The 17,874-nt window shown below is 40.3% G+C and overlaps 1 protein-coding gene across 6 annotated transcripts in view; it reads left to right on the top strand.

The window, feature by feature from the left end:
- The window catches only part of efcab6 (EF-hand calcium binding domain 6), a 69,588-nt gene that overhangs the window by 22,553 nt on the left and 29,161 nt on the right, over positions 1-17,874 (top strand). For 3 of the 6 annotated variants that reach the window (XM_044343749.1, XM_044343746.1, XM_044343744.1), the window contains exons 6-15: positions 4,928-5,064; positions 6,224-6,342; positions 7,303-7,436; positions 7,851-7,999; positions 8,171-8,272; positions 9,487-9,574; positions 12,507-12,764; positions 12,857-12,937; positions 13,128-13,288; positions 17,027-17,176. In XM_044343749.1, coding sequence (XP_044199684.1) covers positions 4,928-5,064; positions 6,224-6,342; positions 7,303-7,436; positions 7,851-7,999; positions 8,171-8,272; positions 9,487-9,574; positions 12,507-12,764; positions 12,857-12,937; positions 13,128-13,288; positions 17,027-17,176 — 1,379 coding nt within the window. The remainder of the gene's footprint in view (positions 1-4,927; positions 5,065-6,223; positions 6,343-7,302; positions 7,437-7,850; positions 8,000-8,170; positions 8,273-9,486; positions 9,575-12,506; positions 12,765-12,856; positions 12,938-13,127; positions 13,289-17,026; positions 17,177-17,874) is intronic. The other 3 variants (XM_044343748.1, XM_044343745.1, XM_044343747.1) reach the window with 3 other exon arrangements.

Below are 17,874 nucleotides of genomic sequence, written 5' to 3'. Positions count from 1 at the left end.
AGTACATGCAGATTTACGAAGAATACGCCCCATGATCCAAACAATTACTGTCTAAATAGTTTAATAATCCACTTACTCTGACTTGCAGAACAATAATTCTGGAGCGTGTGTTCCACCTGGAATGTTTTGGCAGCGCACCACTTAGCTGTAGCATGGATGTATGCTAGCTGGCGTTTAGCCAAGGTAGCCTGGTTACCCTGTAGTGTTGCTGACACTGACTCAGAATGACAAACGAGAGACCCATAACACTGACTGAGTGCAACGCTATTATTAAAATATGCTCCGTTATCTCCGTAGTGAAACAATACCGTGTCTCCCCGTCCCCCTCCCCTCTCTGTAACCGGCTTTTAACTCCACCTGCGAGTGAAGCAGTTCAGAACACACACATTTGATTTCTGATGTAGTCAGACAGCACATCATAAGAACCAGTTCTGAGAGAGACAAATGTAGTTTAAAAGTATTGCAGTAAAAGTAGTGGTTTGGTCCCTCTGACTGATATATTATTATATATGACATCATTAGATTATTAATACTGAAGCATCAGTGTTAGAGCAGCATGTTACTGTTGTAGCTGCTGGAGGTGGAGCTAGTTTCAACCACTTAATATACAGTTAGACCATATATCATCATAAAACAGCTGTCAGCAGGTGTTCTGACTCCTTGCAGGAAACAGAAAAGTTGTTTCCTCTTTCCACTGCAGCACAACTAAACTGTTCCAGTAATAATTTTGGCCAATGAGCCATTGTTGGATTTTCACATTTTTCAAAGTAAAGGACCAAAATATTATTTTCTACCTTTCTTATTTTTTCCTGCTGCACCGAAATTGTACAAAACCATGACCCCAAAACCAAGGTACATACTGAACTGTGAAATTTGTGTACTATTACACCCCTATTAGATACCACTAGAGGTACATTTTTTCCTTTTATAATTTGGGTGAATTGACCCTTTAAAGCGTTAAAATGTGACTCATTAGAAGGAGAGGGGCTGAGATACACAGTGATCAGATGGCTATCAAAGCTGACTTTGGGTCATGGCTGTTGAGATCATACTAATCAGCTGAGAGGGTAACAAACAGACAGAGGAAGGACAGGCACCGGATCGTTGGATTAGCATATAACAGGCCGGTAAACAAAAACAACAGAGCTTTCATTAATTAAGGACCATGGGGCTGGGCGGGCAGACGGATGGGCGAGGGCTGCTGAGACACTCCGAGTGCGGCACGGCGCCAGGCCTCCAACCACGCCAACCAGAACACAGCTGCCTAATGGAGCGCTGGCACCACCGAAGGACGGGGGAGTGGAGAGAGGGAAAAAAAAAAGAAAAAAATTGGAGATAAAAACTAAATAATCAAGGAATTTGTAGAAGAAAAAAGGCAGAGGGAGGCATGGGCCGAAAGACAAAAGGGGAAGAAAGAAAGGAAACAAAGTTTGCAAGGGAATTGAGAAAAGGAGGAAACAAAGGCAGATAAAAGGAGAGGGGGAGTGTGTGTGTGTGTCTGTGTGTGTGTGTGTGTGTGCGGAGGAAGAGATGAGATGGAGATAGAGATGGAGATTGGATGATATCCCTCTGTCTCTGTTCATTAATACCGTATGATCTCCTCTCTCCCTCCTTTGTGATTTTAACACATTTCTAATTAGCACAGAATCCTCTAAGTTGGAGAGGGAGGGAGGGGGGGGAGAGAATCATATTTATATCTGTCTTTAATAAATTCACTTTCATTTGATCTTTTTTTAAACGCACAGGCTGCTGTGGAGCGCCTCTTCCCTTTCCCCTGACTCTGGCAAAATGAAAGGTGGTGTAAAAGCAGGGCTAATTGTTATGCTTGTAAGGAAGCTCGCACGGTAGCTGAAGTTGTTAGATTACAAAAAGTGGGGATTTTCAAAGTTTTACTGCTGTGCAAAAACACCCCCTCTGTGATTCAGAAGAGAAACTAAAGACCTAGAAATCTGGAATTATACAAACAACCTAGTCCTGCATTGCAGGAAGTAGTGAACCTTAGCGTTTTAGAGGTCAGCCTCTATATTTTAAATCACTTTTACTCCATCTGCTCTATTTTGTGTCTTCATAGATACAATGTCAATGTATCAGCACATGAGGGAGGCTCCCTCCACGCCTTTCACTGAGAGACTTGGCAGCTCGTCTAATCAGAGTGCAATTAGACGGAGACTTCTCTGGGCGACAGAGGACTCTGATTACCCAAGAGTCACTGGGGGTATATTTAGTATCTCTGCTCCTGTTCCTCCGTGGTTAGCATGGCACCCCGGAGCTACAGCACGAGCTGGTGCATGGCGGAGACATTGGAAGGCGGGGTGGGCTGGACTTGGCAGAGGCGCTCGCTTAGACTGACTGACTGCTACTCAGCCCTAACAATGTTAACCTGATCCAAACCCTCATCATCCAGCCTCCCAGACTCCAGGCCCACAGACTGAGGGTGTTCCAAATTACACATATAACTTATCTCTTTATGCCTGTATCTCCTCTGTGCTCTGCTGGTCCTAGACTGCACATTGTGTTAGTCAGTCAGACTGATATATTGTTTCTCCCATTAGGAAGGCCAATATTATACCTTTTATTAAATCTAGCCCGGTATCCGTAGGAATTATCTTCATTTTGAGTGGTTCTGCAGCTCATGATTTACGTCCAGTGCCAATGCAAGAAGTAGTGTTCCCTTTATGTAACGAGGCAGAAAGTAAAGGTGTAGAGGTCAGGGTGGTGGATAGGCATGAAGTACGTCAGACTATCATGCAGGAGACAGAAGACTGCAATTAATATTTGCCTTTTTATTAACCATAAACATCCTTCCCTAACTGGAACCAATTGCTGTCTTAACCATACCATAACCATAGATTATTTTACCATAAACACAATCTTTTCCTGACCTACCACCTTACCATCGGTAAGGTGAAACCATTGTAGAAAGCCAGAATTTTAAAGGGATCTTGCCCAGTATGGATGGGAGGAACAGTTACAGTGACCAGTATCACTCTTAATACATATAAGCATGTGACTATTGTTTATTGTTTTATGATAGACTTGAAAAAATGTGAACCTGTCCTTTAAAATCAAGTATAAAACAAACAGCCACACCAAACCAAGACCACAGTCCTTACCTAACCTTAACAGTGAATGTTTTTCAGAAGTGTTGAGTATGAGCAGCTTGCCTTGGCTGTATGTTCAATATAAATGCTTTGTCAATATGTTATGCATAAAAAGATAATCTTTGCAGATTTGCTATTGCAAATTAGTGTTATATGAATGTAATTATTATGTGTAGATTTTTTTTAATATTTTGCAAAATGTATTAATTCATGTAAACAGATTCTAGTTTTAAAGGCATTAAATAAGTCTCATTTGTATTAGTTTGAGTGATTTGATGATGTCACACGATGATCTATTTCAGTGGTTTGTCAGCATTTTCTGGCCCATGTCCTTGGTTTTAGATCCCCAAATCTCATTACCCCAGCAATTAATGAGCTGTCAAGCTGACACGTGAATTTGATCATGACATACTTTGGTAATCTATTTTCAAAAGTAGAGATAAAGCTCCCAATGGTCTCTATGGAAATAGTACTTCAGACCTTTAACATTATAGACTTATGTATCAAATCAATACCTTCCCCACTGCAGTTGAAACAATATGGATTCAAGATACTCTACTCTGATCTGTTGCTTCAGAGGGCTTCAGAGAGGAATGCAATTCTAGGTGGATTTAATTAAAGTTTTGCAAATCAAAATATCTTTTGGCAACTTCAGTCTAGTATCCTTCAGATCAGATCACCTTTAAGTACATCTCTTAAATTTCCAGTCAAGAAACACAGGAGCACATCTATTTCAAGCTGCTGCTCTAAGCCATAAACGTCTACGTCTGTGTTTTACTGACCCATAATCCCCCTCAGTGCCCTCCCTTCACCTTCTCTTCCCTCCATTTCATCTGTCTAGCAAAAACCTTTGCATGAAATTCGCTCTCACAATTTCAATTTAATGAGCTTTATTGGCATGAAAAGACAGTGTTTATATTGTCAAAGCAAACAAATATCAACAATAATAATAGTAATGTTAATAATAAATGTGCACCTATATATATAATCACCAACCCTAGGGCATTGTAACTCATATGACAATCAATCAGTCAACAAGCAAACAAACAACAACAACAACAGTCAGTATGAACTCAAAAAAGAACAACCAGTATTTAATCTGGTAGCGTTTCACTGGATGTCCTTCAGGTTGTGGCAAGAGGCCAGATGTTTAGCTGCCAATATGCAGCAATTTTGTTTTTCTCCTCAACAGGTTTTTGAGTTTGTCCCTTTCTGATTGTCTTTCAAATTGATATTTGTGTAAGAATTTTGGGGAGGAATATATTCTAATTTCTGCATATTTGTCGCAGTGTAGGAAAGAATGTCTCCACTGTTTTCTGTGTGCACAGTGAACACAGTTTATACCTAGTTCAGACTCAGCCTTAATGTCTCATCAGTCATGGTAATGTATTTTTCTTTTGTCTTGTTATAATTTGGTTGGACCAGATTGTTTATGGACTGTTCTGTAGGGTTGGTAGAGGTTAGGTTTTCCTGGTTCATCTCTTGGTGTTTCAGGGCTTTGTGGTGGAATATTTGAGAATTTGATGGCTCTTTTTTCAATTTTAATTTGGAGGAGGTATTGGCCCAGTTCTGCTTGGCATTATTTGTAGTGTTTCTGTGAAGGTGTAATGTACTTTTACAGAAATTCACATGAAGTGAAATCCTTATCAGTTGTCAGCACTTTGGGGAACAGCCTCCGGCTTCCACAGATCAAGGCAGGCGTGTCAATAACCATGTTCACAAAGATGAAAGCCGAGCCTCACGAGCCAGTTGGGTTCAGGAGTCTGCAGGCGCTGCTGAGGTGTAGTGTTGCTGTTGCTGTCAATCATTCTGTGTGAACCCCACAGATCGGAGGCAACCTGAGGACCGTGATCAGAGTGTTCCGTCTGTTTGACTACAACCGAGAAGGACACATCCAACAGCACGAGTTCCGCCGCATCCTGGACAGCTACCTCATCCACCTGACAGACAAGGAGTTTCACAGGTTTATGCATCACATACAGTCTGATACAACAGGTTGCACATCAAATGCGAAGGAACACACACATACCACACATTACAACTGGTTGACTGTTCAGTGAGGTGGGAGTTCAAACACACACCTCCTACTAAGATATTGCTCTGCAAGCTACACACAAGTCAAGTTTGGTTTATATAAAGGGTGAGAATAACTAGTCACCCCAAACCACATCTGATTGGATAAATTAATGTAACCACCTCCAAGTTCAAGATGAGGCATCAAAGATATTTTTAGGTTTTACAGGGAAAAAAGAGTGGGCTCATCATATAAAAATATTCAAAATGTGATTTTAAAAAAACTGCCCTTACACATATCACACATCATATCAATTTACTGAATCTTCTCTAAGAAGATGAGTGGATCCTAAACTAGTTTATGAAAAAAACAAAGACAAAATTGAAACAAATATCATTTATGCCCCTTTCAGTAAACACTTATTAGTGCTATTGATGTACACACACACACACACACACACACACACACACACACACACACTATACCACTGTGTGTCTGAGCTCCACAGCTATAATATCTGCAATCATAGAACATGTATAATCAAACCAAACCTATCCTCTTTCCTATGCGTGCACACACTAATGTGTTGCACGCATACACACACACACACACACATTTTCAACCAACCAGCACAGGCCCCCAACTATTCCAGTATTCCCAGTGGCGGGAAGACGTCAGTCAGCTAAGACGAGATCACTAGCACTGACTTTGTGGTCAGCCTTTGTCTCAGGATGAGAGAGAGCTAATTGACTTCTAAAACTTCGGGCCCTGCAGTCAAATCCACTCCAGAAACACCGCTCAACTTTTTTGACGTGGCTCTAGAGGATTGTGTGCGACAGGTTCATTTTCAATGGCTTTAATTGGTTTTAGTGCTCAGGACTCTCTTCTCTCTCTCTCTCTCTCTCTCTCTCTCTCTCTCTCTCTCTCTCTCTCTCTCTCACACACACACACACTCCCTCTGTCTGTGTCTTAGAACAGATAAAACCAAGCATAAAGCATGACCTCTTTTCTCATCTTGCCATGACATCGGCATGGATTTCTTGACATTAGTTCACCTGCAAAAGTATTTTTTAAGCATAAATGTCTAGCATGTGTTTGCTTTTTCTAGGTTGTGGAGTCATTACAGTCCCAATAACATGGCCACCATTTCCTATGTACTATTCCTGGATAAACTTGGTTTTGGCAACAGCCATAACTTCAACATCACACCAGTCTGCACTAAGCTAGGTATGGATACAGTGGATTAGACTTTGGATTTAAGCAATGTGATTGAGAGGGAGCAGCAGGGAACACAAACCAAGATGCAAACAAGACTTAGAGTCTACAGCCATGCCAGTGGCTCAGTGAGGCTGTACTAAAGGCACAGTGGTGCTTTGAGCTAAATGCTAACATCAGTATGCTAACATGCTCACAGTGACAATGTCACATGCGTATGATGAAATGTTTACCATGGTCACCGTGACTGTTAGCGTGCTAACATTTGCCAATTAGCACTACACATAAAGTATAGCTGAGACTGATGGGAATGTCTTTAGTTTTGCAGGTATTTGGTCATAAACCATCACATAACCTGACGCACCAGATGGTTTGTTACACAGAACCATCTGAGAAGTCATCCTTTCAAACTGTTTGGAAAAGGGCAGGCACTTTCAAGAAATACTTGGCAGGTGATTGGATGAACCCTCTGGCTATCACCATCTATCACCATCTTACCTTGTGAGGCAGCTGGATTTACAAGATCATGTGCGAATCCTCATAGGACGCTGACTGGTCTGAACAACCGGTGGTTCATGATCTCGCGAATCCAGCTTCCTCACAAGGTAATCATTTATCAAGTTATGGTCATAAGGTATTGGCCAAAGTGAAAATTTCACCTGATGATAAGGGATCACCAACGTTATTACAATTTATCCTGAGGATAACTTGAATGTTTTCCAAATTTTGTGCCAATCCATCTTGCAGAAGTTGAGCTATTGTGCAAAGTGAAAAATTTAACCTGCTGGTGGCACTAGATGAAAAGACGGGGTAACTTAATTCATTAGAATTCATCCTCTGGTCACCAAAATAAAAAAGCAATCCATTCTGTATTTCATGTTTTATGTAATCTAGCTTAAATCTAGCCTAAAACTATGTTGGCCATGTATGTAAAGTAAATAATAGAATCAAGACTTATTTTGCGTTTTATAGAGGTATCCAGTCGACGGACAACACCACCTGAGAAAGTCAAACAGAGGAAACAGAGACCAGAATCTCAGTCCAGCTCGTGCATTGCACCATCAGTCCTTCCACACAGGAAGCTGCAGACTCTCTTCTACGACAAGGTACAGACTTGTCTGCATGACTTTGTGTGTTTTATTCATTCTGTTTGCATGTCACCATCTGGCCCTCTCCCCTGCATTATCCTCTTTAAAGACGGAGGGGTAAATTGGCTCTAAGTGGCGCGTCAGGATGCAAACGGCAGAGGGAACACTTCTAATTAAAATGTTTGCCCAGAAAAATCAGCTCCTGAGTTAGTGTGTTAATCATGGCTAATTTGCGGGAAAGGCGGCAGAGTTGGGGCTGGCTCTTCTTACGCATCCGAGAGTCGCACTGGGATGTTCTCCATGGCAACCGCAACCAGAGATGACTCACTTCCTTTTCTTATTGGGGAGAGAAAGACAAAGCCAGGGAAGGTCTGTGTCTACAGTAATATATGATTGATTGTGTGCACAACAGTATGTTCTTCTACCTGTCAGCTGTGTATGAACTCGACCCCGGTGTGGCAAGCGCTGCAGGCCTTTGACACCACCCACTCTGGCCTGGTAAAACAGGATGTCCTCAGGGCTGTTCTCAACAGCTTTATATTTCCCATGAACACTCATTCCTTCCAGAAGCTGACCAGCCGGTAGGGAAAGCAATGTTTTATTTATTTATCATTTTTATTTTGACTCTGCTTTCTTTTTATCTGCTCTTCCTCGGCCTCCTTGCCCTTCACTCTTCAAATCTTAAAAATCTAGCCATCAACTATTCTGTGTAATATATTTTTCATGAATGTGTATGGATCGTGTGTGTGCAGGTATGGTGTAAAAGCAACAGGGCCGGTGAGATGGAAACACTTCCTGGGAAACTTCATGAGCCCGGGCAAAGAAGAGGGCGATACAAATCTTCACACTCATAGGTCAGTTTGAAATTACATTTTTAGTCCCTTTACACAGAGAATATACACAAGTGGCAAGGAGTGTTTTTTTCTCATTCATATGTCAATCATATGTTGGAATTATATTGCATACAGTAAATGTGTTAACATTCTTTTATTCACTTTTGGACTATTGAGCGATGATGAAAAGCTTTGCATGATCTCACTGCTGAAATTTACGTTCGATAAAAGCAGATAAATTAACTTTTCAACTTTTCTTCAACCTCCTTAACCTCGCTTGAGACGAGGAGAGGAGCAGCTCCAGCACATACAGAAGGCACACGGTACTGTCTAATGTGCCGTTGTTGTGCCAACCTTATCTCTAATCAGAGATTAGCAAACTAAATTATCTATATGGGCGAGTGGATTAACGATAAAACTTCTAAAATCGAAATTTTAATCTCACTCCTAGTTCATGAATACAAATCATCCATGTGCCTATGTTAGTTTATGAATAGTTACTAGTTTGCTAGGTGTTATTGTTAACTGTTGATTCTTGTAACTAAACTGCTAAAAAGCAGAAGTTTTTGACAGTTACTGGACAGACCCTGATTTGCACATAGCCCTGGAAAACCAAGGTGGATTATTTGTTATCTGGCCAATGGAGACGCATATATGTGGCTAAGTGTAAATGAAAGTGTCTTACTGTAAATCTCATCTGGATTTAAGTGTAAATGGTGCCTGAAGAGGTGCACATGTAAGTAGTTACGGCATAGCTACAGAGCCTATGCACATGGCTGCTGTAGGTATACTGTATCCACTTACCACACGTTTATAAATCAAGCTTTAGGTTAAGGGCAGGGTTAGGGAACTAACAAAAGATTATGGTTATGATTAGAAAGAAAAGCCAACATTAATTTTTGGACTGTGACAAGACACAAACCCCATTCTCCTGCACCCAAGTTCGATGCACAATATGCCCACCTACCACCCCAGCCTCAACACTCTTCAGCCTCGTCAACACAAGAAGTTTTTCAATCGTCCATCTCACGTGTGCTCGGCAGAACAGATAAGCTTCTGTTGTAATCAATAAAGTTGTCTACACAGACTGCATAAAGACTTGTGATTCACTCACAAATTTAGAAATATTGAAAAAGGACATGTATGTTGGGATGTAGATAGTACAGTAGTATAGTACTTCTGTTAATTGCATTCCTTTCCTTTTCTTTCATTCCCACCCCCATCTCCCATCCCAGGACCTCTGACCAGCCTTTCCAAGATAAAGACAATTTGGATCTCCTGGACATTTACCCACGTCTGAAAGAGATCTTCCATCAGAACAGGGTAGGAATCAGGACTGGAAGCTATAAAATCTATAAAAGATCAGCCCAAAAACTGAGTGATGAACCTGCTACTTCTAGAACAAACAAACTGAGATGCTTCAAAACCTTTCCCTTATTTGCACAGCCTTGCGAAAACCGTAGTAGGAGACAAGACAGAAGTGATTTTGAATGTTATCAGACAGGACACGAGGGAGTAATCTCAGCAGATTGCTAAGAGACAAAGGCACATGCTGAGGTGTATGTTTTAAATATAACTGCCAGACAGCTTTACAGATGAGCCAATCATCATCTGCAGCTTTTTGATGGCCATAAACACGATTAGATGATTGCATATGGCCACTGGTTAGCCACTCAGTCACTAGCCATATGTTCGTCTGACAGCCATCGCCTTCAACACGCCTTCGCATCGAGTTCTGCCTCTTTAATTTCAAATCAGTCTACTTCAGCTGGATGAAACTTTGGAGTTAAACAAACTTCGGGGGAAGGGGGGTTGAATTTTCGATTAATTCACTGTTATGTTTGATGTTGCTGCTGCCACTCACAAAACAACAGTTGGCTTCCAAGTTTAAGGAAGTACGTGTCTGTGTGTGTACGTGTGTGAAGCCTCTCCCAGATATGAATCACACATATCTATCTGCCAGGATCTCCTCCTTTTAATGGCATGGGAGGGAAAAAAAAATCCCTCCATCAACTGTTTTAATAATCTATTCAGCGGGTGGGAGATCAAACAAGAGTGTCCTCACACCGCCAGCCAATAATGAGGTTTTTCACTCAGGCAGGTTCGAAGCCAACTATGGTTTTTAGACTATCTCTGGGGAAGAATTCAAGAGCTTGGGCAACTTGTAGTGATTCCCAATGTTTGTCTATGATACATAATCTCATCAGATGAATGCTTTATTATGCCAGGCCATAGATAGTACAAAGTGCATAATCATATAAAGCACATAACATTGACATGGGGAACACACACATCATTAATTAAAACATGTACATTTTAGTGTAATGCAATATAATCTCTCTTGATATTTGAGACAGAGGGTTGTGATCATGTGTTGGATTGCATTCATGTAGATGGTATGTAGGCAATTCCATTAGAGATCATCATGTAAATCTCTGTGCTCCTGTTGGTCTGTTTAAAACTTGTATAACGCAGCAGTCATACACAATGATGTCATTGACTACATTCAGAGCTCAGACTCAGTGATAACTGTCCAAGTAAAAAAAAAAATTGAAGGAAATTTGGGAACAAAAAAAATAACAGCAGAGTCAAAGAAAGCAAAAAAATAAGTAAATGGGTGGAGATATTTTCTTTTCATTGTTTTGAATTGTGAATTTTGTAAAACTTTATGAACTGTACTGAACTGTACTATCAGTTCACATCTGTCAGTGAAAATCTTTGATGTTTTTGTCTACTTTTTTTCAACAAAATCATTGCTTTGTAAAGACTTAGCAGATCGAACTTTACACTGTAATTCCAAGTGAAAAATAAACTTTTGATAGTCTGTCAATATTATATATTTAGAGTAAATTAAGGCTACCTGTTATTCTGACTAATAAAATAAAATATATATATACCAATTTTTTTTTTTATGTTCTCTGCTGAGTGCACAGTTCAAGATGGAAAAATTGGATTGTTTTTGTTATTCCATTTAATCAAAAAAGAGTAAAATGGTTTCTTAAGAGAACTGATTGAGTTAAGCAAGTAAGTTAAGTAGCAAGTAGCTACTAGTAGAAGTGAATTATATTAAATGTTAAATAGAGCAATAGTAACATTGGCTAATAAGTACATATAATAAGTACCAGTTGAAGAGACAACTGTTGAATGATGAGACTTTTTATTTGAAAATCAGATGTGCCACTAAGACCTCTCAGATGAAAACAGTGCAAAGCCACACTTGCTCTGGAAGCATTTCTTTGGACTGTATACTTGCAATTAAAAGTATCATTTCATAGAGTTGGCCATACTCCAAACAAATCCTTGTTGCCAACAAGAACAAAATACCATGACGCTATGATATAGTGCAAGTAGAAGAGACTTTACCACAGGAATATGACATTAACATGATTTATTAAGACTAAGGTTTGGCACAGACTCAGTCTTGTGACCAAGGCTGGTGCAGATCCTGTCAGAGCCCTCTTCAGGAGGGTGCCTAAGCTAGAGTGGAGTCTGATCTAGAATCCAAAAGGGAACTTGTTAAAATTGTTGAAGTGAAGTTAGCTAACATCACCTCTTCATTAGCAGCATGTCAGCAGATTTGAAGCTTACTGATTCCCTTGCAACTCTGAAGGCTTCAGTATTCTTCAAAGTGCTTGTCACTCATCTAAGGGTATCTGAAACCCCCTTTTCAGACAGTTAAAATATACTGCGTCTAACAATTTTTTTTTTTTTTTGAAACAGATGATCTGATGATAATGTCCACTTCATGCAGTGATTGGCCAGGTTCGCAAAATATTAAAGTATGAATGGTTTGAACTTCTCTCTTCAGCTTTTTTTTTAACTCTTCATACAGTTACCCTGCTCATTTTTTGCCTGAGAGCAAAACCATGAATGTCTTTGAGGAGAAACTGAAAGTGTACACCATTATCCTAATTTGTGTGATTCATTGCGTTGAGACAAAGACATGAAAAAGACAGAGTGCTTGGAAAGAGATCAGGCTTTTTGTCCTTCCCGTGACGCATTTTAGTTTATTTTAAGTACTCTGAGACCCTTTACTTGACCTCTGTCTTCAAAATCTCTGGATTTTTACTTTTACTTGATTTATCCTTCACTTCTGGAAACCTGTCAGCTTGAGTTAACCCTGCCCACTTCCTTAGTTTATGACATGGTGGTCAATTCTAACTTTGGTTGTACATTTGTGCTCACTACACTGTATCTACAATGAACATCATACTGTTCCTGTGAAATGAATGTTCACATAGCCCTGTCTTTCCAGAAGGAGGTAGGTTGGATCACCAGGGCAGACCTGCGACACTTGCTAGAGAGACCAGGTGGGAGCCAACCCAAGACCCCCCAGCCCCGCCTTCGCAATACGCAGATCACACAGCTGCTCAATGTACTGGACCCAGATCACAGCGGGGTCATCCAGCTGGCCAGTCTGGAGAGACTCAACCCCAGCGTCCCCTCTGCTACCTCCCCTGGTAACAACGCTGAGCCGCTGAACGAGGAGACAGATCCCACCTCTACTGTATGCGTGTGTAATTTGCTAGTGTTTGTGCATTTCCATGTTCAACTCGTTCATCTAAGGTCATAAATGTGTACTATAGTTGTTGACTTGTTTTTTAGGAGGAGCAGAAAACAGCAGATGAGAGGCAGACCACGCAATGGGCTGATAAGGTATCTCTGGCATCTGCTTCATGGAGAACAGTGAGTGTGTTAGAGCATACTCTGATCAAATATCATACATACAGTATGTAGCATACACTATGAGATCAAACAGAAAGAAAACACAGGATGAGATCAAAAGAAAAAAAAGGGGTTAATTATTAATGCAGTGTTTGATTTGTGTAACTGCTGAATATCTGTGTGCACTGTGTGTGTGTGTGTATATGTTAAGGTGGAGAGTCTGCTGCTGGAGAAGCTGTGTGAGCAGATCGGTTCAGTCCTGGCAGCTCTGAAGGTGTGTGACCCTCAGCACACTGGATATGTCAAACAGGAGGATCTGAAGAGCGTTTTCAGCCACTATGGCTTGCCCATCTCCGACAAACACTTCGACAAGTAAGAAACACATCTAAACCCACATGCAGCATAGTGTAATTTATAGAGACTAAGAAAAGTTATGGAAAACTAAGAAATAATAACACCCTGAATAGGTCTATCAGAGGGTGGGTGACGAACATATTCACACCAGTGAGCGATTTACCTTCATGCCTTTGGACTGTGGGAGACAACTGGAGCACACAGAGACACTGTGTTAATGTGCTCCACACACAAGCTAACTGGCTCAGCTTGAAGCTTGGGACCTTGTTGCTGTTTCTCAGTACTAACTAATGAGCCACTGTGCCACCCTGTCAGGTCATTTACTGTGATTACAAAATAAGAATGCCATAGTCAAGAGTTAGTGTTAATCAACTTTAAGGGAATAGTTTGACATTTTGGGAAATGCACATATTTACTTTCTTGCCAAGAGTTAGATGAGAAGATTGATACCACTCTCATGTGTCGTAAGTACACAGCCGGGTGGTGATTAGCCTAGCTTAGCATAAAGTTAAAAAAAAAAAGTGCTGATTAGCATCTCTGAAGCTCACTAATTACCACATTGTATTTTGTTTGTTTAACCCATACACAACCAGAAATGTAGACATGTTGTGGTCATAGAGGGAGTTTATCCATCCAATCTGCACTTCTGTCCAGCACCTCAGCGCAGTTATGACAAGACTCCAGAAAGTTAATCCTTGCCAAGAAATGGTTACAAGCTTTAACATCACATATTTTTTTTTAAATTTCTCTTTGTGTACAAAATAAATAAAGAAGAAACAAAGTGTTTATTAGTGAGCTTTAGAAGTGGTTGTATATCTATATTTGAATTTTATCTCATGCTAAGCTAAGCTAAGTACCTCCTATATAGTCATAGCCTCATACTAATGCACAGACACAAGAATGGTATCTGTACTCTTATCTAACTTTTGGCAAGAAAACGAATCAGCATTTTTCCCAAAATGTTGAAATGTTCCTTTCCTTTCAAAGAAAACTTTTCTTGCTTCCTGTTGCTAAAAATATTTCAAAGGTACTGAAGCTCTACAGCTCCACAGAGGAATTATTACGCTACATGCAGACAACTGTGGCTGAAATGCATTACAGACTGCACAGCTTCACCAACCTGACACAACATGGCATGTTGTTTGGACTGAATGTTCATTCTTGACCTTGGAAACAGCAGCTGGCAACATGCTTAGTCCTCAACATGCTTCACGAGCTTCATGATCTTCAACATGGCATGTTGTTGCTTTTGAAATTCAAGTGAAAACCAAATAAGTTTGAATGCTTGACTTTCCATTTGCAGGATGGTGAAGATGCGAAAGTCTGGCATGTACGATACAACTGTCAGATTAAACATCTGGAAAGGCTTTGCACCATATTTGCTCATTTAGAGACAATTTAAGATAAACATCACTTTTTTCTAGATCCATACATATTCATGAACCTCACTGTACCACTATAATATTACACCTGCCACATTGAATTGATTATTGAGTCCCTTGCCCTTCTACCACGTTTATATATTGATTAAGTAGCTTAATTGACTGGAGGATCACCAACTTCTTCAACCCTCTGTATCTGCACTGTGTCTTAGCTGTGAATTGTCTGAAGGCAGAAGTTTGTATTCTCATAAAGCACATGTAGGGGTCAAAAAAGAGGTTTTTATGTAAGCTGTGTGAAAAAACTGCTCCATTGACTTTCCTACAGTCCTGGAGCACACGCTGATCCCCCATTCTCCTCTCTTTTCTGAGTGTACTTTTTGGTTGGACCAGCCACGGACCAGCCCTCTAACCACGGTTGTCCATGAGTGAATGAGTGAGTGAGTGAGTGAGTGATGAAGTTACACCATTGGTTGGCTGGCTGTGTGTTGGAGTTTCCGGAATGGCCATTGCTCTTTCAAAATGAGTTGGGGCAAGATGATGGAAGCAGAGGACAGCAGTGCAATGCAGAGTGACTGTGTTTCCTGCTCTGAGCTCTCAGCTCCGATGTGAGTCGGCTAAGCTCTTGTTTCAACAGATTCGTACATACCAGTGTCTCTACTGTCTCCTCCTCCATCATCCATTGTGATCGACTTTCCTGCTGGCAGCACTGTCAGCAGCCGGCAGGAGAGATGCTCCTTTGTGTTTGGATTTTATAACTCAACTAATACCAGGATGCAAGCTTTTTATTTCTTTGACATTTTCACATCACAAATGACGAACAACAGCATTAAAACACGAGTCTTGCAGGTAAAACATGAGACTCATGTAGCTGCTATATCATTTTAGTGTGGGGTGGCTGCTCTGCAGGTGCGCTTGATGTGACTGTAACTGCGGTAACCAAGTGGAGATAAGCTTCCTGAATTTGCACCCAAATGGCTGTCAAAACTTTGATTTACAATTTCCACTGTAGCCTCCATGATCATTGACTGGGAAAGAGGTGCATAGAGGCATGAGGGAGAGCGCTTAGTTAAAACACCTCAAATAAACTTCACTCTGACTAAACACTCAATACAGAGTGAAAAACCAGAGACATCCACAGAGTGAAACAGATGAAAGAGCAGGAGGAGTTAACAGATAATTATAACAGTTATAATTATAATAAGTTCTCTTTCAAATCAAACATCTTGATAGATATGAGTGGAAAGTAATGTTCTTGCAACTGCCAAACCTTTTTCTTGACTCAAACGTAGCTTAACCGTGTCACTTCAATACACTTTACCAGCAAATATTACAAATATTTAATATCCAGGAATTCACATTATAGACACTACCACTGACTATCCCTGTAACACACTGGCCACAATTTCACACATTGACCATTCACAGTCCAGCCATATACTAGGTTTGACCTATCTTGTTTTTTTACTGAAGAGCTTCAACACATTGAAAGTGAGTTTTCCATCAATATTTTACTTCTGCCACCATCTGCCAGTACCAGACACTCTGAATGCTTAAACTGTAAAACACGACTGGGTGGTCTAAATCTAGCATGTAGTGCAGAGGCTGCTAAACTCAGTGATGGTTGTATTTGTTTAAATTACACTGATCTCTCAGAATTGTTGTGGTGAGGATGAATTAGTGTTAACCTTGCTTTATACATATCTTTTGCAAGGGTTTTTTTTATTGAATAATGACAAATATTGCTGTGACATCTACAGAATTTAGGTAAGTTTTGGTATAATAAGTTCTACTTTAAGGTGAGAAAAGGGTTTAATTGATTTTAAAGCTGCACTAAGCAATATCTTCTATATTAAAAATAGGTGAAATGATTGTGTAATCTGACAGTTGTCACAGGCTCATAGAATATTATCACAAATTTTACAGTTCAGAGTTGGTGGAGACCAAAACAGAGCTAAAAGTGAATTCTGGGCTTACATGGTGTCCAGAAACACCACTCCAAAAGAATGCTAATGTTGCTCTGTCTGCTGGATGTGTGAATAGGCAACTGTTTGCTAACATGTTAGACACAACAACTTTATAAGGCCAAAGTATGTTGATGGTTTTGATGCCCTCAAGTGACAAGAAAAATCTTTTTTTTTTTCTCAAATAATTACGCTTTAATGTAAAAGCACACCCTACCCACAGTTTGCAAGTTATGTTAAAGTTATGAAAAAAAGCACATATCTTTGCACTAAGAAGTACACATTTTCTCTAAGGTTTTACTGCTGCTAAAATATGATATATGGAATGTTAGACTGCTAAAAGAGAACTACTGGCCTTTGCTCAGTTGGGGTTTTCTCAGCTCACTTTCAGATTTTTCTCTTTGTGTTTCCAGGCTCTGCGAGTCCTCCTCCAGCTCTACACCTGGCAGCACTTCTAGGTTGGTTTCCTACAGTGACTTACTGAGAAACCTGGCAGCACCACTAACAGATGAAAGCACATCTTCATCCTGCCGCTCCCATGAGAGGAGCAACCATACTGAGAGGTCAGCATAGAGAGTGTGATAGAAGCATGCGTCTCAGACTTGAGCTGTATTGACTGTAACATTTACTCCCATAAATGTATCTCATTATGTACTGCACTGAGACATACATCTGATTGCCCCTCTTCCCAAAATGTAAACTGGCACCTGTCTTCTCAATCTTTAGCCTCCATGGAATTATACTTAGTGTTTCTATGTTGTGTTTTAGATGGTTTTTCAGTTGAAGGAGTGCATGTTACCCCACATCAAGGGCTGGTTTGAAAAGTTACATTATTGGCTTTCCACCAGGAAAAATGGGGTATGAAATCACCCAAGACATGTCAGTGCCACAGGTAAAGAGGTTTTGAAGAATCCTGGGTACAGGCAGAGGTAGACAAGCCTTCATTGCTCACTTGTAAACCTGCATTAAACACTATAACGTTTGTGAAAGGATCTCACTTTTTGGGTGCTTTTACCAACAAATCTGTCCATGAGATCCCATAAAAGTGGTTAAATGTTAAATATACCGCCCTCACATGCCATTAAAATAGAGGGTAGACTCTACAAAACTTAAACTTTTCAACTAAGTTCAGTCAAGTTTTAACAGACAGCTAGATATTTTTTGTGCTTATCAGCTGTTTCCAACAATAAACTTTAACTTTGGAAAAAAATGGAAAGTAAAAGCCACAAGCCTCTGCTCCCTGAAATATATTTTATATTTG

Source organism: Thunnus albacares, chromosome 23 (genome assembly GCF_914725855.1).
Source record: "Thunnus albacares chromosome 23, fThuAlb1.1, whole genome shotgun sequence".
In the NCBI taxonomy this organism is placed as follows: Eukaryota; Metazoa; Chordata; class Actinopteri; order Scombriformes; family Scombridae; genus Thunnus; species Thunnus albacares.
Note: the sequence above shows the minus strand (reverse complement) of the source record. Positions and strands in the feature narration are given on the sequence as shown.